We start from the raw sequence: 20,927 nt of genomic DNA on the forward strand, positions 1-20,927 counted from the left end.
ACACAAGCAAGTGCGGGAGAGAGAACCAGAACTTCCGGCCAAACTTAAAAGCTGCTATTACCCCATTAACTTAAAAATACTCTGGGTATCCTTTGCTCTCACTGGAGCGGCCTCTGTAATAATCGCCACTCCGCCCACATCTGGCCGCTTGTGAAGGTTGCGCGCGCCGCGTGCTCTTCCCTCCCTGCCGAGGGCGCGCTAGAGACATCCGGTTCCGCCCCGAATCACCGCGAAGGAGGGACGCGCGGCATCAGTCGCTCCTCCCCGTGCCTTTGCCTGGGAGCGAACCGGACCCTGAGCTCGAAGACAGTGTTTAGGTGGGTAACGGAGTAAGATAGGATGAGAAGGCCCTTCCCGGGAGGAGGAGACTTCTTTTCCTTTGAGAGTATCGGGATGTTATCCCTACAAATCAGAGCAGGTTTTCCGCTGGGGCGCTTTACATTAAGGAAAACAGGGATGTTCGAGGTGCGGGGGGGTGGGGGAGAGAGCTGCTGTCAATAGCACGCAGGCCGACTTCGTGGTCCAAGGAATTTAGGAAAGGCTTATTTTATTCTTTCCTACAAAAAGATCACAAAGGAGAAAATAGAAATTCAAAGCTCCTTAGACAGCTTATAGAATATCTAGAGCTGGCCTTTGAAAGCCATCAGAATACATGCATACGCAGATCGTTTGAAGACCTTCTATTAAATTGTATTATGCAAGTCTTCTAATCAAGGAGAACAGCCCTATAAGGTAAATCAGTATTGGGTAATAGTGTGAATTTATTTCTGGTTGATTGCTGCTGATCACTATGCAAACTAATTTCACAGGTGAAACAGATATTGTGTGCTTGTATTCCTGGTTACACAGCTAGGGCTGCTTCCTGAGTGTGTTATCATATATGCTGAAATACACATTTCTTGAATACTGTTTTTCTTCCTCTATAAATATAGTAATTTAGTGAGCAATAGAAACAATCCTAATAAGATGACATTCGGAAGATTCAGAAAGGCCTAAATTTTTCTGAAATTTTATTAAGAGTGATTATAATAGAAACCACAATGCTCTTTAAAAGTCTTCTAATGGTTGTTCTTATTTTTATTACACTGAGATGGAAATATATACAACTACAGTACTACAAACCCTTAGCAGGCAAGTAACAGAATTGGACAAACCTATTTTGCTTGCTTGGTTCTCCAGCAGTCATGGCAAAAGAAAAGAAAAAACAAGGTAAATTAACACAAGTATGCCACACAAACTGTAACTGAAAAGCGGTGAAGATTAATGAAACATTTCTCATTCCTCTTTATAGACCTAGCTGCATATTTGCAAATGAAAGCATTTTATGAGGTATTCTTTTGTTCAACTTCATCTCTTTAAAATTTGAAACTTGAGTGTCATCATGTAAAGTACATAGGGAGGAAGGAGGATCATCCTTAGTAGCATGACATATAATATTCTTTAAGAAAATGAACTATCACTCATCTTTTGTCATAGTTTTTCTATGAACAGCAAAGTTCTCCAATATTTCATCTTCCTTGCTATGCGCTGCAAAGACACAGAAATTCTGTGGAATAGGAGTTCCATGTAATTTTCTGTGGAATAATGCTACATGACAACAACTCATACACGCTGTATTGCATACTCTTCTTTGTATCTGTGTAGTTCTGGGACAAGGATTATCTTTCTACTACATCTACTGGAGGACCAATATTGTAGAGAGCCAAGAAATGGCAATATTGAAAATATCATAATTTTGTCTGGTACTTGCAATACATATAAAGTAAGTAATAGAATTTCCCAATAGAGTTTTCCTGGGTATGAAGTTCAAACAGCAATCACCACAATTTCTTTCTGGTTACTATATCCTTTAGGAGAGTGAAGAATTTAGTTTACGCAGTTAAGCAGGTAGGTAGGTAGGTAGGTAGGTAGCTTTTCTGCAGCAAGACTTTTTGTAGGTAAATGATCAATCACTGATCTTTGTAGCAGTAGTAGTTAATGGATATAGGGAGTAATCTAGGCTTCTGGTCTTCAATGGGATATGGTTTGAGATTCTTTTGGCTATGGTCTGAACTTACAAGGAACAGTTCTGGCAATGTGTGACATTGCATTAATGTTTGCAAACTAATGGATAGCTGTTTGCTAAATATTTTCCAGATTTTGATGAACTAATTGAACTGATGCAGTATTCAGTTGAATGTGTACTTAAGATTTATAGAATCAAGGAATAAAATCCTTGTGTACTGTGCAGACATTACAGTGTGAGATTCTCCAGTGAAAATGATTTTTCTCAGATGGTTTAGTTGATCCCTTCCACATTCAAACTGGCATGGTTATAGGCAATTATGTTCACAGGGTTCTCGGGCAAGAGTTTCTGATTTTCTTTTGCTATTAAGAAGTCAGTTTTATCAGATGTCTTCTTGGTCTCTTGGTACATGTGATGTTTCCATCTTGAGATTGTCCACGTCCTGCAGAGCATTTCAGAAAAATTTAGTGGCTTTTACTACTGTTGAGACAAACATCTGTTTACAAAGTTTCTTTCTTGGGAATTTTTCTGCAAGTATTATTTGATATGCTGGTTCTGCTTACATAGCAACAGTTGGGTGCAGCATTTAGTTACTTCATAAAGATCAATAAAGATCATGAGTACAGTAATTTTCACTTCTGTAAGCTGATAGTCTTTGAGAGCTAGAAAGTGTGCCACCACGTTAAAAGGTCCAAATGGCTTCCACTTAAGAGTTTCAAGCAAGTTAATCTAATCTAATCTGGCCTTGTTCATAATTGATTACTCTAAATCTGCCCTTTATATATCTCTTACAATCCCTATCTCATTTGAGAGTGATAACATCTCTAGTAATCCAGGAATGTTCTTTAATAATAGGTAAAGAAGATTCAATGTCTTTTACAAGCCTTGAAATATATCTGGATAAGTTCAATTTGGAGTATATGCATCCCTTTCTTATGGTGTAGCTCTTTTTGTTTGGTCATTATTGAACTGCAATCTTGAGCACAGTTCTGGAAATGGGACTATGATACAACCTTCCATTTACTTTCTAGTCACAGCTAAATATAATAGAAAATAGAAAAACATGCAAATTCCCATGTGCACTTCCATTTTCAGAGCCATTTTTAGTTATTTTAGACAGTTTCATTTTGCATTTCTTAAATTTTTTTTCAGAACTAACATTTTTCCTTACACTCTATAGCAATCAACCAATTTTTATAATTATAAAATGGAGATGATAAAATATGTCTATTCTTTCTTACTAAGAGTCTTAAAAAACAGTAAATTTAGACTGTTTTTAAATTTTAAATTTAAAATTCATTGCAAGTAGAAATTTAGTTTTGAAAGTAAGAAATTGAGTGGAGTATATATTGATTCATGAGTTTGAAAAAAAGATCACATTTGAAATCTATTGGGGATCATTATTCTTGTAAAACAGACTCCACTGGACTTGAGTAACTAATAAATTCAAACAGATATAAATAATTGATTATTACACAGGAACTTAACATTGTACTATACTTGGAATAATTAATCAGAATGAGAAATTACTTTTTAATTTCCAGTGATGAAATCAAGTGTTTTCTGTTGCTGGTGTTATTTGTTGCTCTTAAGTTATTTTGGATTGGGGAGGGGTTGACTTCTGAGGTTCTGGATTTTGTTCCCAATGTCCATTTTCAGTTGCACTTTACACAATTATTGAAATATACAAATATTTAAAGATAACGGAAATAATAAATCGTAGATATTGTTCAGGAGGCATTCAAACAATTGTAATGAAATACTTCTATGCCTCTTGGGAAAATGTAAGTCAAAAATACTCAGGGTAGTTTCTATTTCTTTTGGTATGATATATAGTGGTCAAAACAAATGCAATGTGACCCATCACAAATCAGACATGTGCAATATATCTCCTGAGAGCTTTGCAATTCTGCGTATGTAGTGATTATATTATATTTTTAACCCATTTCAGTCTGAAATTCTACAATAGTGCAGTAGTTTAAAATAATTTTGTAAACATTTCTGTCATTCTAAAGTTTCCACAAATTGAAATATGGTGAATTACAAAAAGAATTTCAAATATCTATTTAGCACAAGCTGCTAAGCTTTATGCAAACTTGACAACTTTTAGAAGTTTTACAGCAAAGCTGCTCTGAACTTTCATGAACCACAGTAAATCAATTGCAAAAAGTTATTTCACTTTTACTGTTTTGTGTTGTATTTTTAAACATTGCAATTTTTTGCAGTAGTATAGTATGCTATAGTAGAGCATTAACTGAAAGAATTAGTTTCTCTTCTGGATTTTTAATATGAAAATTATTGTAAATGTTAACATCTGTTCAAATATATAAAATCTTGTGTGACTCCATTGTAAATATTATTTGATTCTACTTATTAATTTCATTCCATTGAAAAAATGTTAAATGTGTAGCATTCTATTCAAATGGGATTTTAATAAACATTTACCAGAAGTGTTTAAGAATCCTGAATCTTTAAATTCCATGTAAAAAACAAAAATTACCAAATCATTAGTTAACATAATTTTGAAATATTTGTTGCAAGAGCCATATTTGCAAAGACAAGGAAATACTCGACTACAGTATTATGTTCCTATAGAGTTGAAAGTAATCTTATTAACTAATTGTACAAGTGATTGTACACTAGGACTCCAAGATCCCTCTCACAGTTACTCTTTTTGAGCCAGTGCCACCTAACCTGCATTTGTACCTTCAGGTTTTTTTTTCTTCCTTAGTGTAAAACCTTGCTTTTTTCTACATTAAATTTCATTTTGTTGGATAGGGTTCCTTGTTCAAGTCTGTCAAAATCTTTTTGGATCTTGAGCTTGTCTTCTGGAATATCGATTATTCTTACCAACTTAGTGTTACCTGCAAATTTGATGAGATCCCCTTCTATTCCTTCATCTAAGTCTGATTCAAATCCAGATTCAAAATCTACTCTTGATCGTAAAAAGCCACTGGGTAACTTCAGTCTATATTTTTCAACCTAGTCTACAAGAGTATTGCAGTATAGGCTGCCTTCAGCTGTTAGTAAAAAGGTAAGTGTAAACTTATTAAATAAAATTCAAAGAGATTTGCATGGGATTGGATTATTAGATGTACAGGCTATTGACTGGTCACTAAAGTCTTCATGCTGTAGCCTGAAAGAAAAGACATTCCTCTTTTGTTTTGAAACGTTTTACATATTTTCAATTTAAAACTAATTATTTTGAAGCATGTTTCTTATATAGATATTCTTCCTCTGTTGCAGCCTTTGACGTTTACCAAAGAAATGGTGATGGAGAAGCCAAGTCCGCTGCTTGTAGGGCAAGAGTTTGTGAGACAGTACTATACCCTGCTAAATAAAGCACCAGATTTCTTACACAGGTACTTTCTTTTAAATGTCTTTTCTTTTAAATGGCCAAAGATCTTTTAAATTAATATTTTTATGTAGCTAAATTTGACTAAATGTTATCTGTTCCAAATTTTTGTTTACAATATTAAAAAAAATCCTCTGCAATAAATTATAGAAATGTAAAAATTATCTAAATGTAGATTTTTAACTCTTACATTTGCATCAAATTTATCCTCTGTATTATTCTTTGGAGTGGATAGAAGAATAGGAAACTAATCAGCAAATTATAGAAAGTGGAATTATGTGGGAGAGATATTGCTCTGTCACACAGTTTAAACTTTTAAAGAGGTTCACAAAAATAAAACAATTGTTTAGAGCTGAACAGCTTAAAAATTTAATAGATTTAAATATATGTATGAAAAAAACATTCAAAGTGAATGCCATATCATAAAAGTGCCATAAATTGTTGCAAATTGAAATAGCATGTAAAGAGCTCGACAAAGGTAAAATGCATGCTTTGTACTGATAGAAAAGTGCCTGGCAAACTTTTTGAAGGAAGTAAATGCACAAGACAGGGATTTGTGATCTCCTAAATGTCAACTATTATTAGTTATGATTGCTAGAGTTTAACATGTCATTGAACTTATTACCTAATGATATTATAATTTTATAGAATGCAGTCAAGCTGGGGGTTGAAGAGCATGCTCAATCATTCAGTTCTCCCTAAAGATAATTTGAGGTATCTAATTCACTTGAAATAGGTGTATAACAAGGTATCCATAGTTGGTATATTTGTAAATTTGTATTTGTAAGTTGCATCTTACAGAGAGAACACTATATCCATTTCCAACACAGGAAATTCAGCACCAAATTTTATTTATTTGTATCCTGGCTTTATTATTTTCACAAATAAACATAACTAATAACCTGTGAGGTGTGTTGGGCTGAGAGAAGGACTGGCCTCAGGTCACCCAGCTGGCTTTCAGGGTAAGTTGGGACTTGAACTCACAGTCTACTGATTGTCTAGCCTGGTGCCTTAATCGATAGACCAAACTGGTTCTCAAATGCCAAAATGTCTCTCAAAATGCCAAGAGTCTACAGTTTTCAGAATGCCTCACATAATAAGAATAAAATCAAGGTTTGATTCAGTAAAATCTCATAGAAAAAGAAACAAAGTAGTGCAGCAAAAATTATATTTAAATTTAAATAAATATTACTGAAGAAAGAAAATTTTAAATAAAGATTTAATAAAGAGTAAAGATTTTTGTGCCAAATTGTTTAACAACCATTTTAAGGTACATATAAAACCACACCCCTAATCTGTGAGAGGGCAGCACCTCTGCTGCTATTGTCCTGCCTCTTTAAGTCCTCTTCCCAGTCAGCACAAGAACCCTTGACTATAAAAGCTATGCTGAGAGAAATGCGGGGTTGGTGTGTATCAAAGAAGGAAGGAAGTGGGTTTGTACATAGAAATAAAGCAGCCAGATTCAGTTTGAAAGAAATACTTTTCTCCAGTAGTAGAACTCACAAGGAGTTGTAGTTGGAAGAGCAGTAGGGAGAGGTGTAGTAGCAGTACGGAAGAATGGAAAAGTGGTGAGCAGTGAGTACTAGACTGTGAAGGCTTGCCTACATGTAGTGTCTAGGAACCTGTTTTGTTCTGTTGGCTATCTTGCTTTTAGGAGCCTACTGACTTGGGTATACTTAAAAGAAACCACAATATACTCTTTCATAGCATTCAGGGTAGTATTACTAGTCCAATAATTGGAGTCAAAGTTCACATATCTGACCTCCAGGTAAGATGGGCAGAATATAAGTTGAGTGAATAAATAAAACAACTTGTTTTAAAGGTTTGGTTTTGGTTTCAAAATAAAATAAAAACCAAGAGAGTCCAGTTGCCTTTTATAAAAAAAAAAAACACCTTTGGAATAACCATGACCTGGATAATTGACCCTCTCCATAGAAACCTGCTTTAAAAGATCGTAGACTAAATATTCAAGTATCAGTCTGGTATTGAGAAAAAAAGATGTATCCAGTTTCTAAAATTGGAGATAAATTAAAATGGAATCCAATCAACAAGTTGTAAAATAAGAAATTCCAGGTTAGAAAATAAAGTACTTAAATTATCACATGAGATTATTGACTTTATTACTGCTTCATGTATTTGTATACATACACAATGTATGCTTTCTAGTATTTTAGACTAGTGATAACTACTTACACAAGTCCACCTACTTTTTCTGAGGTTTTTAGAAATGGTTTGCCATTGCTTTCTTCATAGGACCAAAAATGTGACTAACCCTAAGTCATCCAACTGGCTTTGTACTGAAGGCAGAACTATAACCCACAACCTTCTAGTTTTTAGCTTGGTGGCTCAAATTGGTTTCACTGAGTAGAGAAACTGGAGTGATCTAGGAAAAGAAGAAAGATAGTAAGGCAAATACTACGTTAAAATTCCAGTTGCTAAGGGAAATCTTTTTCTTGAATTTATAGTGTAGTCAATATACAGCCCTTTCATTCAGTTACTTTCTCCAGACTTTCTAGCAGAAAATATTAAATTAATTCAAATTAGTTCATTAAAGGATTACTATAATGCTTTTTTTCCCAACTGCATCTTTTGGAACATCTTTTGTCTGCCTAAACCTAATTTTGTGGACAAGCAGGAAAATGGAGTGTCTTCCACCTCATACTTAATTTTTCAATTGCAGATTTACTTAAAAAACTTCTGGCAGTACTAAAAAAATGACAGTTTCTATTTACTACAATAAGAACAAGCAAAGGACAGAACCATTGTCTAGCAAAGTCCTCTTCTGTATGTGGAAAAAAATTCTGACTGTTGGCATTTACATCCTAATTATAAATTACATTCATATACTTAGTTGCACATAGAACAAGGGTAGTCATGAGTCATGCACAAACTTGCTCAGCCAACCCCCCCTCCCCCATCTTTCATGCTGATAAAAGGACAGAATAAAACAAGTAGACTTAAACTTACTGTTGCATATGAAAATCAGCATATGCCGTCAAAATGTACTAGGTAGAAACTCTCATCCTTTTTTTTTTTAGAACTGCAAAACTTCTTTTGGGAGGGGTTTATATTGTAAGAGGGCTTCATCTGGGGGCAGGGAGAGGCAATTTTCATATGTTAGGATTAAGCAAGCAGATGAACATACGAACTAGGTCTGACCCTGTCATATCTAAAAAACACGAGGATAAGAGGATGTGGCCTCAATTTTGTTTGATGTATTTTCTTCATTGCAAAGGTGTATTAATTCTACTGCATCAGATGATTCTATCTCAGATTTGATCCCACATAGATTTAGATAACTATGTGGAATATCTGCCACTAGAAATATATAATCACCCAGTGATTGCTTAAGAACTAAAAGAGGCAGCCAAAACCATTTGAAATCTTCTCTAATTCATTTATTTGTTAAATTTATTTGCACACATGTCACCAACAGACTATTCTGGGCAGCTTATAACAGGAAAAAAAACAGAAAAATGAAAATCAGTATAAAGAAAGTATCAAAATAATGAGACGTTTCAATATTATTATCTGTTACTTCCTTGCCATCTTCTCTCATTACTGAACTGATTGTTTTCTTGACTTTTTTTTTCTCACATAAAAAACAAGAAAAAAGTCAAGGAAACAAGCGGTCTATTAATGAGGGGGGGGGAATGGCAGGGAAGTAAGAAGACAATAGAAAGAAAGCAGAACTGCTTAATTTGTTCTTTACATCTGTCTTCTTGCAAAAAGAAAATATTGTACATCCCAGCTTACCAAAAACAAAGCCCTAAAAGACAGACTAGAAATTAAATTAAATTAATTTCTTACTTATTAAAATAAGAGAACACTCATCTAATCTAGACGAATTCAAATTATTGGGTCCTGACAGATCTCAGGAAACCAGCTGAATCCCACCACTGATTATGACCATTTCCATACTTACAACCATTGCAGGTCACATGATCAAACTTCAGATGCTTGGTAACTGACCCATATTTATGATGGTTGCAGCATCCTGAGGTCATGTGATCCTCTTTTGTGATCTTCTGACAAAGTAAATGGAAGCCAGATTCATTTAATAATAACATTACTAACTTAACATCTGCAGTGATTTCACTCAAAAACTGTGACAAGGAAGGTCATAAAATGGAGCAAAATTTACTTAACAAATGTCTCAGCAACAGAAATTTTTGGTTCAGTTGTCAGAAGGAGGACTACTTGTATAAGACCTTAAATCAGAAATAAATAAACAAACCATAATACGTCTTTGCATGATTTGTGAATTAACTACAGAGAATGAGATTATGAGACAGATAGCTTCCCTATATTAGGGATTTCTGTCTATTTCTACTCTTCTCATTGACAGCCAATTTTGGCTACTAGTTATTCATATTGATTATGCAAGATAGGACAAGATGGGATCTGGCTATGACACGTGCCATATTATTGTTCACTAAGGTTGATTTGAGTGACCTGGCTGATTTGGCAATAGTCCCCTTCCTCCCTCAAAACTCCATATGTGTTCTCCCACAGCCCCCAACCTGTGTGCTCAGTAAAACAGGATTACCATTCCATATAGAAAGAGTATATAATCTTTAGTCAGTCACTGTGTTCCCATTGCAACCTCAAAACAAGCTCAAGATTGTTTCTTCTGTGGAGCTCTGGCTTATCTTCATATAAGACTACACTTATTTAAGACTATGAATATAACTTAAAAGGAGATAAGAGACGTATTGCTTAATGATGTTTTCTTTTTGCATTTGTCCTGTGTTTTTAGAAACTTATTTGCTATACTTTTGGTACTGATAACTGATTTCTATAATATTTACCTTTTTGTATGTTAAAATTAAATTCCTTCTATATGGGATCATCTGTATTTATTCAGCAATCATTTATTGGTTATTTAGTGACTGTTTAAGTTATGATAGTGTTGAACAAGGGGACTTACAACTGTTCTCTTTTTTTGAAAATTTTATTGATTTTTATAAACAAACAAAACATAGAACATAAAAACATAAAACATCTTTTTTGAAAGCAGCCTGATCCCGGGTTACATCTCTTCGTGCAGACACAAATTCAAATTCATGCTCATTTTTATATTCCATTCCATATCTTATTACCATTCTACGTTTTCTATATAACTTCTCTCCTCTTTCAACTTTCTTAATATTATTTTATCTATTTCATCTCAATTAAAAATCATCATACTTATATTCTTTGTCCTGTTTCACCTATCTATTATCTTTTCTCATTAAGCAAAATTTCTCCTGTGATCACTGATTGGAGTATGACGCCTTTATATCTTTCCCCTAAAATTATAACACTTAATATAATACATAACTTCCATTCGGATTCTGCTTGGTACATTCTAAAACTATACAATGTATTTTTTAAAAAAGAAAAAATTATAAATATATAACATAATTAAAACAATCCATACCAATTCAATTCTATCATTAATATTAATATTCATTTAAATCTTGAACATTTTATACATTACTTTTCAAATAAGTATCATACTTCTATGGAAACACTTATAAACTTTCCATAATTACTTTCCTCCCACTTCACTTATATTTTATAAAACATTGAGTAGTTAAAATGTTCCCATTCCTTCTTAGTTCAATTCTCTCATTTATTTCATTTCATTTATTTTGTTCACAAAAGTTTCACTAAATTACACTAACTATTTTATTCCACTTTTTAATCATATGTTGTTTCCAATTTGCTAACATTATTTCTATTACAAATATAACAATACAATCTTACGTACCTTTACAGAATCCCTTTTTCAATTAAATTTTCACCCATTATCTCTAAATAAATCCTGTTTCTTTACATCTTGCTCTAGACCTTTGTAACTTCTCTTCCCCTCCTTCTTCTCTTTCTTCTCTCTCCCCTTTTTACCCCACTGTCTCTCCACCTCCATTTCCCTCTTCTGTATTCCCCTTTTATGTTGCTTTCCAACATTATATTCCCCTTTTCACATTATTTTCCCCTTTTTTGGCTGTTTTTTTAGATCTTAAATTCTCCATTCTCTTTCCCCCCTTTCCCTTTTCTTCCCCAGATAAAATTACTTGCTCATTAAAAATGGCTTCTTCTTTGTCCCAATCTTCTTGTTGCACAGTCTTTTCTTGTTGTTTCTTGTAGACACCAATTGCCATTTCTAAGAATTGAAAAATGGAACCAAAGGAGCCCTTCCCTTCTTGTTCCTCTTCTTTATATTTTTTAAATTCAATTTTCAGTTCATTCAGTTCATCCAGAGGTGATGACATTGTAGAGTGTTTTTTTTAAACAACCACCCAATTGTTTTTAGCCATTCAAATATGATTTCCAAAAGTCCCAAAGTCACCAAACAATTCGAATACACACAAGCTGTTTCTTTTAACACTTTCTTCTTTTTTCACTTTCTCTTCTTGGGGTTACTATTTAGCTGCAAAGTTCCAGTTAAAACGTATCCTTTAGAAGTCTTGTTAAGATTTAACTTTAAATTCTTTTAAATTCCAAGCAGTCTCCTCCTCCCAAGTCCTGCCCTTATTCTTTTCTTCTCCCTTCCACTTATAGCAAAAAAATGATTTTTTAGTGTTCAGAAATCTTTATTGTCCCTTTGGCATTTAATTATATTTCCAGTTTAATTACCTGTTGATGCCAAAGCGGATTTTTCCGATTTCTTTATTCAGATCTTCTCGTTGTCAGTGTGAGGAAGGAGAGTGAAGAAAAAAAAAACTTTCCCTTTTCACTTTCATTCGCTGCTTCCAACTCTTCTTTGAGAGCGATGCATCTTTTGCAAAATTTAAATTCCGGGGTACTTTTTGTCCCGGTCAGCCAAAAACTTTCACTTCTTAACTTCCTCCTGCACTTTCTTTTCCGGCTGAGTGCTTCTTTGAGGCAGCCATTTCTGACCGCCACTCTTACCGCCTTTGGGAAAGGGAGTTTAGCCAGCTGAGGAGGAGAGGTGCAGCTCCCCTCAACCCTGCTGGATCTCCCCGTCTTCACCACCTCTACGGGATGGCTTAACCCCGAAGCCTGCTGGCTCAGGGCGCTCCAGCGGCGAGCCCAGGCAGAAACCACGCACGATCGCGGATTCCTGCCTGCCGAAGCCCTGAAAACCGGAAGTCTCGGGACTTTGTAATTGTGGCCATTGGAGCAGCATCTGTGTGGTCATGTGGTCACTAGTAGGGTACTTTGAAATCAACTGATAATTTCAGTATCCAGAGTCACATGTGAACACAATTTGCATCTTTACCTCTGGCTTCCAACAAGCAAAGTCAATGTAGAAGTCAATAGGTCACAGATTTTGATGATGTGACCATAGGATGATGCAACTCTGGGATTTACCTAACAAGCAATTAGAACTGTTGCATTGTGAGACAATGTAATCATGAGACACTTTGCTTTATTTACGATCCAATTACTGACATTAAACAAGGACTACTTGTAAGAGTTGTTATCAATTGTATCTACTGGGTCAGTTTGCCATGGTGGTTAAGGTGTAGGTAAAGTATGAAAAAGTTATTAGATGAATTTGGGCTTGTCAGAACCTTCGGCTCTGTGTACCTCATAGGATGTTATGTATGCTATTTTGAGATCCTATAGAAAATGCAGGGTAATATGGATGGATGGATGAATTAATTAAGGTCCTTTTATCTACCTCTCAAAGGCAATATTTTAGAGCATTTAAAATATGTTTCATTTGAAATTGTCAAGAAGAAAATATTTTAGAATATGCTTCCACATGATAATCTTAAATACTGTTTAATTTCTTTAAAGGTTTTATGGCAGGAATTCTTCTTATGTCCATGGTGGACTAGATGCCAACGGCAAGCCACTGGAAGCTGTATATGGGCAAGCTGTATGTATTATAAATCCTACTTGAAGTTGGATACTACAAATAAACATGACTCTTGATAATTAAAAGTTATCTGCATTAAAAAATGCTATATTTACATGTTTCTGTTAAAGCTCACAATAATCTTTAAAGTCAGGAAAAAAACATCTTTTATCTCACCTTTCTTCATGTCTCCTTACTCCATTCATCTTCCTGACACTTAAATGCATGTGATTGAGGGAGGGGGCTGGCTTATGCTTCCCATTTTATTGTCTTTCTACTGTCATTCCTTGTAATACTTTCAAATAGTGTCCACTTACTGATTCAGCAACTGTTCAAAGATGTACTGGTGCTAAATAATAACTTCAGGCTTATTTATGCCCATTTATGACCTTTGCAGCATCCCTCAGTCATATGATTACCATTATAATTTAGTATACTTTTCTTTTTTTTCCCCCTTGCAGACCAAAGAGATTGGAGATTGAAAAAAAAAACAGATTGACTTCTAGACCTCAAAAGCAGTGTGTTTTTATAAGCAGTAGGAAAGATTTAGACAAAACAGAGATTACAACTTTTGCTTTTTTTCCTCTTCCCTCTCCCCACCTCTTAGAGCATAGAGATTCGAGAGAAAGAGATTTCAAGAGAGTAAGCTGTTTGCATAGCATGCCCAGTCCCAGATACTCAGCATGATTCTGTTGCTTTCAATGTGTACAAGCAGACCTTTGAGTAGACACTTGAGCATTCCAAAGGGCAGGGAGTGGTTAAGAGGCAAACAAAAGCTGAAGACGTGAAAATGATTAGAAAAAGACACTGATTAATGATAATTGAAAACCCCTTCTGCACTTTATGCATGAAACAGAAAAAAATATATAGGCTTGACAATTTTAAAAAAGTAAATGATAGAAAAAAATGAAAATTATGTTGTAATTATAGAGTAAGAAGTTTGTGTTTATTATAAGTGTAAGAAAATAGGAAGACAATTTTTTATGTTCTTTTTTCCTGCACTTTTGACTTTATTCATTCCTTTTTTTTCTCTTTGTCTCATCTTGTTAATTTATGTTAGGTTTTTATCTTTCTTACTTAAACATTTAATAAAGTTATTAAGCTGAAGATGTGCAACTGAGTAGCCTTCCCTCTTTCCAAGTGAAAAGAACAGAAGTGGTGATATGATTTGCCACTTAACTACTTACTCCTTTATTTAGCATCAGAGTTCCTGCTGCTAATTAGGATTGTTAATTGAGGAATATCTATTCTACCACCACAAGTTATATTATGTCTCTCTGTACCGAAGAAAAAAGGATGTTAACATAGAGCCTGAACCTGCCTTGTTAGCAGATGATATTTGAAAATGTCTTTGCATTCACTAGAAACTTCCTAAAAGCATTGATTTTCAAACTGGCTAATACATTTTAATAAAGTTTACCACAAAAACTACAAAGGAACATTTTTAAAATGCCTAATAAAAGAAAAGCTAACTATTGTTTTTCAGTGCTATTTTTTTCTACATAAAAGTATATGTTGTAGAAAGTTAATTTTACTTAGGTTTTTTTTTTTTACTGTATTTGTGTTTAGGACATTCACAAAAAGGTGATGTCCCTGCAGTTTAGTGAGTGCCGCACTAAGATTCGCCATGTTGATGCCCATGCAACCCTGAATGATGGAGTAGTTGTACAAGTCATGGGGGAGTTGACAAACAATGGACAACCAATGAGAAAGTTCATGCAAACTTTTGTGCTGGCTCCAGAAGTAAGTGATATTTTGAATGTTGGAAGCAGTAGAGATTGCTCGACAGGAAGCACAGGGTGATTACCTTCTTATGAAGAGCTTTGTTTGGAATGAAACTTTTCCATTGATATGGTTCAAATAACTATTTCTGACATAAGGAGATTGCAAATTGGATTAATTTACATGCTGTTTGTTTTTCTGAAGAAACTATTAGCACTTAACACAGTACCACACTGGGTCTTTATACTAATTAAATATACCAGTTTAAAAAATTAAATAGATGAATATAACATGTTCAATATTGTGTGTGTGTGTGTGTGTGTGTGTGTGTGTGTGTGTGTATTTATATGTATGGTATTCAGCTTTGTTTGGGTATTTTCCCACGTCATTTTAGTTGTGCTTTTAAAGTTGTAGCAACATTTCGGCAGAATCTCATCAGATGAACACAATACAGAAGCCTGATGATGGCAGATGAGATTCTCCGAAATGTTGCTACAACTTTAAAAGCACAACTATAATGACATGGGAAAATACCCGAACAAAGCTGAATACCATATATGTAAGTACCCGTGAAAACTTAAGAATATATATATATATATATGTCTAGGTGTGTTCGGGCCTTTTCCCGTGTAAAATTACGAGTATCTTGGCGACGTTTCGGCAAGGTCCCACTCGCCATCCTCAGGCTGGTGCTTTCGGCTTCGTGCCAGTGCAAGCAATGTGTGATCGGAGCTGCCGTCTTCTATAAATATTGGTGGGGAGGGCTGGTGTGCTGCGCTGCTGCCTCTTGATTGGTTGATGGAGTTGATGTTGGTATCATGGGCTGTGTGATGACCTTGTGAGTTTTATTGTGGAGATATCCTGGATCTTGTGCTGTATCTCCTGGGTCGTTTGTTTTGTAGTGATCTTTTTTCCATTAGCCTCTCGTGTTTTAACGGCTTGGGTAATGGATTGTGTGATGGGCTTGTGAGTTCTTTTGTTGTGGTATCCTAGGTCCTGCGTTGTAATCTCCTGGGTTGTTTGTGTTTTGATCTCCTTTCCATTAGCCTCCTGTCTAGTAATGGCTTGGGTAATGGGTTGTGTGATGACCTTGTGAGACTTATTGCTGTGGTATCCTTGGACTTGTGCTGTGATAACCTGGGTCACTTGCTGTGTTGCAACTTCTTGAGTTCTTGTGTAATTTCCTGAGTTTACTGATGTGATATCCTGAGCGGGTGGCTGTGATGTAGCATTCTGGGTTTTAGTCTGACTTCGGGTTTGGGGTCTGGGTCCGTGTTCTTGGCATGTGTCAGCTTGTTTGGTTTCGGGGTCGGGGGTGCGACAGCTGGCGCAGCAGCCACGGTCTGTTTTCTGGATGGTGGTTGTCCTTCGTTTATAGGATGGGCTTGGGCCTGGGTCTGATGAGGAGGATTGGCGGTGGTGTCCCGTGTTGTTTCGGGTCTGGTGTTGTTTTTCGTGGCTAGGACTCACTTGATGGTGAGGGCTAGCTTCCAGATGTCTTGTAGGTGGGAGGTATCATCCCGTCTATTCATGTTATGGGGGTGTTTCTCTATCTCGATGGCTTCCCTGATTATTCTCTTGCTGGAGTGTTCAGTGTTGGATATTAATTTGGTTCCTTTGAAATTAATTTCATGTCCTGTGGCTTTAAGGTGCTGGAAGAGGGAGGAAGTGTTTTCTTCTCTTCTGACTGCGTTTTTGTGTTCTGCGATGCGTGCATTTATTCTCCTGTTAGTTTGTCCAATGTATGTGGCTGGGCAATTGTTGCATGGTATTTCATAAACTCCTTGGTGTTCTAGCTGGATCTTGTCTTTGGGGTTTCGTAGGATGTTGGCTATTTTTTGGTCAGTGCCAAAGGCTGTCCTGATACTGTGTTTGTGGAGAATTTTGCTGATTTTGCCTGTGGTGCCTTTGATGTAGGGGAGGAGTGTGATACCGTTGTCTTGTTCTGTGTCTTGGTTTTTTGTGGGGTATCTCTTTTAGGATTAGATTGGTGATAATGTTTCTTTGGAATCCGTTGGAAATTAATACGTTAGTGAGGATGTGTAGTTCTGTTCTCAGGTGGTCTTTGTCAGCTAGGTATTTGGTTCTGGAGTTGATCTGTGCAAGGTGGTGATGGGATTGTGCATTTAGGTAGCGGTACCCGTGAAAATCTATGAAAACATACATACATACATACATACATTACCACATCATTATAGTTGGGCTTTTAAAGTTGTAGCAACGTTTTGGCAGAATCTCATCAGACGAACACAATACAGAAGCCTGATGATGGCAGATGAGATTCTGCCAAAATGTTGCTACAACTTTAAAAGCTCAACTATAATGATGTGGGAAAATATCCAAACAAAGCTGAATACTGTGTGTGTGTGTGTGTGTGTGTGTGTGTGTGTATTTGTTTTCTTAAGTTTTCGCGGGTACTTACATGTATGGCATTCAGCTTTGTTCAGGTATTTTCCCACGTCATTGTAGTTGTGCTTTTAAAGTTGTAGCAACATTTCGGCAGAATCTCATCTGCCATCATCAGGCTTCTGTATAGTGTTCATCTGTAAAAGCCTGACTCACAGATGAACACTATACAGAAGCCTGATGATGGCAGATGAGATTCTGCCGAAACGTTGCTACAACTTTAAAAGCACAACTACAATGACGTGGGAAAATACCCGAACAAAGCTGAATGCCATACATATATAGAGAGTGGGGGGAGGGGGGAGAGAGATATTTATATTCCATCTTTTTGGAAAGCACATTTTTAAGAGGGTCATTTTTGATTGTTTCAGTTACCTAACATAGTCTAGTTTTGAGACAATAGCAAGGAAATGGCTTGTAATTGACTTCTAGGGTATTATTTTTTAATCTTCCAGTCTAATCTATAGCCTTGAGAGTTTTAAATCTTTTATCCAGAAACTAAGCAGGACAAATCTTCCTTCACTGGGGTGAATTGTGTAACAATTGCCTTCAAAATCTACTTCCTAGTAGATCAATATTACCCATCAAATACTTGATTATTGTAATACAGAATATATATTTTAAAATAATTGATTATGTATTTGCTTTGGCTGTACTTGTCTGATGTAATTTAACTACCATTCATTAAAATCTTTCTGTATCTTCTGAAGCCAACACTGAGTTATTTTGCCTCTCTTGTTTTCTTCCTTTGTTTCTGCTCTACCCTTACAAAATCTAAAAAATTATTCAGTCATATTGTAAGGATATTCTTGATTATATTTTATAAATAAGAAACTTTTGCAATACTTTATAATATAAGCATTACAAGATTAGTATCTTATAAAAATATGCAAAAAGATTTATTAAACATCACCCAAAGTCACTTCTCATGAGATGGGTTGCTTCAGCATTTACTTCTTTGGATACTGTGGGATGGTCCTGAGATCCCAGTAAGAAATGATTGTTGAATCATTTCTTATGATTCAAGGTGAGACTTTAGGCTCCCTCCCTTGTATCTTTCCTGGCATGGAGAGAAAGGACAAGAGAAAACTTGCAGGGGAGAATGTTAAGAGTAAGCTTTAGAGTAAGTTTCTCTTAGACTTTGTCCCTGTAAACTACATATGCGCAGCTAATGATGGGGAGAGGGAAAACAACTCAAAAACTCAGAAACTTTTCCTTTTCTTTCCCCCATCATTAGCTGGACCTGTTAGTTTGCAAAGAGACCAGCATCTTACTCTAAAGGATTTTGCTGTCTGCTTCCATGTTTTCCCTCCAATCACCATTAACTGCACTTGTGTAATAGGGTGGGGTGAAGTGCAGGGAGTGGGTGCAGAGGATGTCCAAGCAGCGGTGGATACTTCAAGAGTGAGAAGCAGAGCATGGCATATCTCAGTAGATGAGGAAAGGCTGAGGGCAGGTGATTTTGTGCCATGATTTTCCTCACCCATGAGGCATCCCATGCAAACCCAATGACCCTCAGCATTTGTTTAATAAAAGCATTGGAGAGACCTGGGATGGGGGCTTTTTCACTTAATAATTCGGTTAGCATCCTTTTGACTTGTGAATGTAATTGGTAGACTCCATTACATTCGTAACTCAAGAATTAGCAGTATTGCCTCTTCCTCAAGAAACCTCCCTTTATACATAACTACGAACTAGATCAGTATTAAAAGCTTACTTTGTGTCCCTTGCTGTCCATGTACTCCTTCCTTCAACTATTCCCAAAATGTAGGCCAGCATGAGCAGTTTACCTTCATTCAGAGAATTTATGTTCCCCCAAAGTTGGAGGGGAGATATATCTAAGTGCAAAACTAGAAAGCACACAGACATGTATTTATACTTACATGGATGCATGGAGCTCTTGTCTGGTTTCTATTACTTCATCAGACTTAAAGGCAGAAATAGCAAGCCATAGCTAATAAACCATATGGTTTTTTGGCTTTCCCAGAGCTCCAACTTGTGTGCAAAAATTTGGATTTTCAAGAGAAGAGCAAATGAAAATTTAAAGCAGACATGAGGAAGAAGGCGGAGCGTCCTCGCTGATGGACCGTAGATCGTGACTCTCTGTGGCTATGGTCTGTGCTCTTTCATTGGAGAGCCCCTATCATTACGATTAGGGGCTGAAGCTGCCTTGGAGGGGCGGCGGAGTAAGGGGAAGCTGCAAGCCAGGATGAGGGGAGCTGCATCTCCCCCCCTGGTCTTGGTCTTTTTCCCCCCTGAAGAAGACTCCAGCGGTGGTTTAAAATGGCCACCCCGAAGAGGAGGACTCAGCTGGATTAAGATTTGTGCAGGAGGGAAGAAAGAGGTGGATAACATTTGAACCGGGACAACTGGGCAATACAACTAAACAAAAGTACCCAGGGATTAAGGTAACATGGAATTTTTAAGAAAAGAAAAGTGAGCAGCAAAATTACAAAGGGACAGGAAAAAAAATTTTTTTTTGACAGCTAAGCGGGGCTTTGAACCAGGAAAGGAAGAAGCTGGAACTAAACATTTAACTAAATTGGACTCAAATATTTTGGGAATAAACAGGCATAAAATAAAGCTGGACTTAAGATTGCCAAAAAATAATAATAATAAAGTTTACAAATTGGAGACTGGACTGTGCTGGAATATTGAGGTTTGAAAAACCCTAAAAAAAAAAAATGGGGAAAAAGGTGAAGACTTTGTATAATGGAGAGTGCCACCTTTCGACAAAAACTTGAGCTCAAATAAAAGGGAAAGCATCCTGTTTCTGAATGAACTTGTGTGGATATAACATTAAAGAAATATTGAAACAAAGTAAGAATCTTAGAAAGTGAAAGCAGAACCAGAATAAAGAAAAAGCAAGGAAAGACTGACTGTGGGATTGATTGATGTTTTTGGTATAGACCCTAGGCTGGAATAATTGAGAACTTTAGAAAATTGAAAGAAGAAAGAAGGAAAGTAAAAGTATTTTTTTGTGGACTTTAATGATCATAAAATATAAGAGTGTGTAATGATGATATCTCTTCGGGAATTAAAAATGGAACTTAAAAATATAAGAGAATTACTACAGGAAAGAGGCGAATCACTTTGCTCTGTGTTAGAAAAAATGGAAATGGTGATTGAAGAACAAGAAGAAAGAGCTTCAGAGAAGGAGGAGTCGACTCAAGGAGAAGACATTTTAAATAAACAATTAACACAAAGAACACTACAAAGAAGTGGGGAAAGAAGAAAAGTTAAAAAGTTGAGATTTAAGAAGGTAATCAAAAGGGGAATACCTGTGAAGTCGGGAAAGGCAGAAAGACCCAGCAGAAGAGGGGAAAGGAAGATATTAAGAAAGAGATATTAAACTGGAATGAGAAAAGATATGGGGAAAAGAGGGGGAGGAGAAGCAGTAAGAAACAGGTGCAAGAAATATAAAGAAATACGGAAATAGTAAAATGTTGAAAAGAAATTGTTTTTTCAGAGATAATGGTTGATGATTTAAAAAGGGGATTCTGCAGGGTGACAAGGGGTAATAAGAATATTTCTGCAATTAAAAATATTTAGAAAATAGGGTAATATAAATACTGATAACTCTTATTAAAAATTAAGGGGGGAAATATGCTGCAGAATCCAAATGA

General features: G+C 35.9%; 1 protein-coding gene across 7 annotated transcripts in view; it reads left to right on the plus strand.

Moving 5' to 3' along the window:
- The first annotated feature begins 256 nt into the window (after nt 1-256).
- G3BP2 (G3BP stress granule assembly factor 2) overlaps nt 257-20,927 on the plus strand; it is a 46,098-nt gene continuing 25,427 nt past the window's right edge. Inside the window, exons 1-6 of one of the 7 annotated variants that reach the window (XM_087916818.1) lie at nt 257-317; nt 568-732; nt 1,645-1,762; nt 5,252-5,367; nt 13,113-13,194; nt 14,743-14,916. In XM_087916818.1, coding sequence (XP_087772944.1) covers nt 5,273-5,367; nt 13,113-13,194; nt 14,743-14,916 — 351 coding nt within the window. In that variant the 5' untranslated portion in view covers nt 257-317; nt 568-732; nt 1,645-1,762; nt 5,252-5,272. Of the gene's footprint in view, nt 318-567; nt 733-1,090; nt 1,210-1,644; nt 1,763-5,251; nt 5,368-13,112; nt 13,195-14,742; nt 14,917-20,927 lie in introns of all 7 variants that reach the window. The other 6 variants (XM_087916814.1, XM_087916817.1, XM_087916815.1 and 3 more) reach the window with 6 other exon arrangements.

This window comes from Pseudonaja textilis, chromosome Z (genome assembly GCF_049901715.1).
Source record: "Pseudonaja textilis isolate UNSWEBS1 chromosome Z, rPseTex1.2, whole genome shotgun sequence".
Lineage (NCBI taxonomy): Eukaryota > Metazoa > Chordata > Lepidosauria > Squamata > Elapidae > Pseudonaja > Pseudonaja textilis.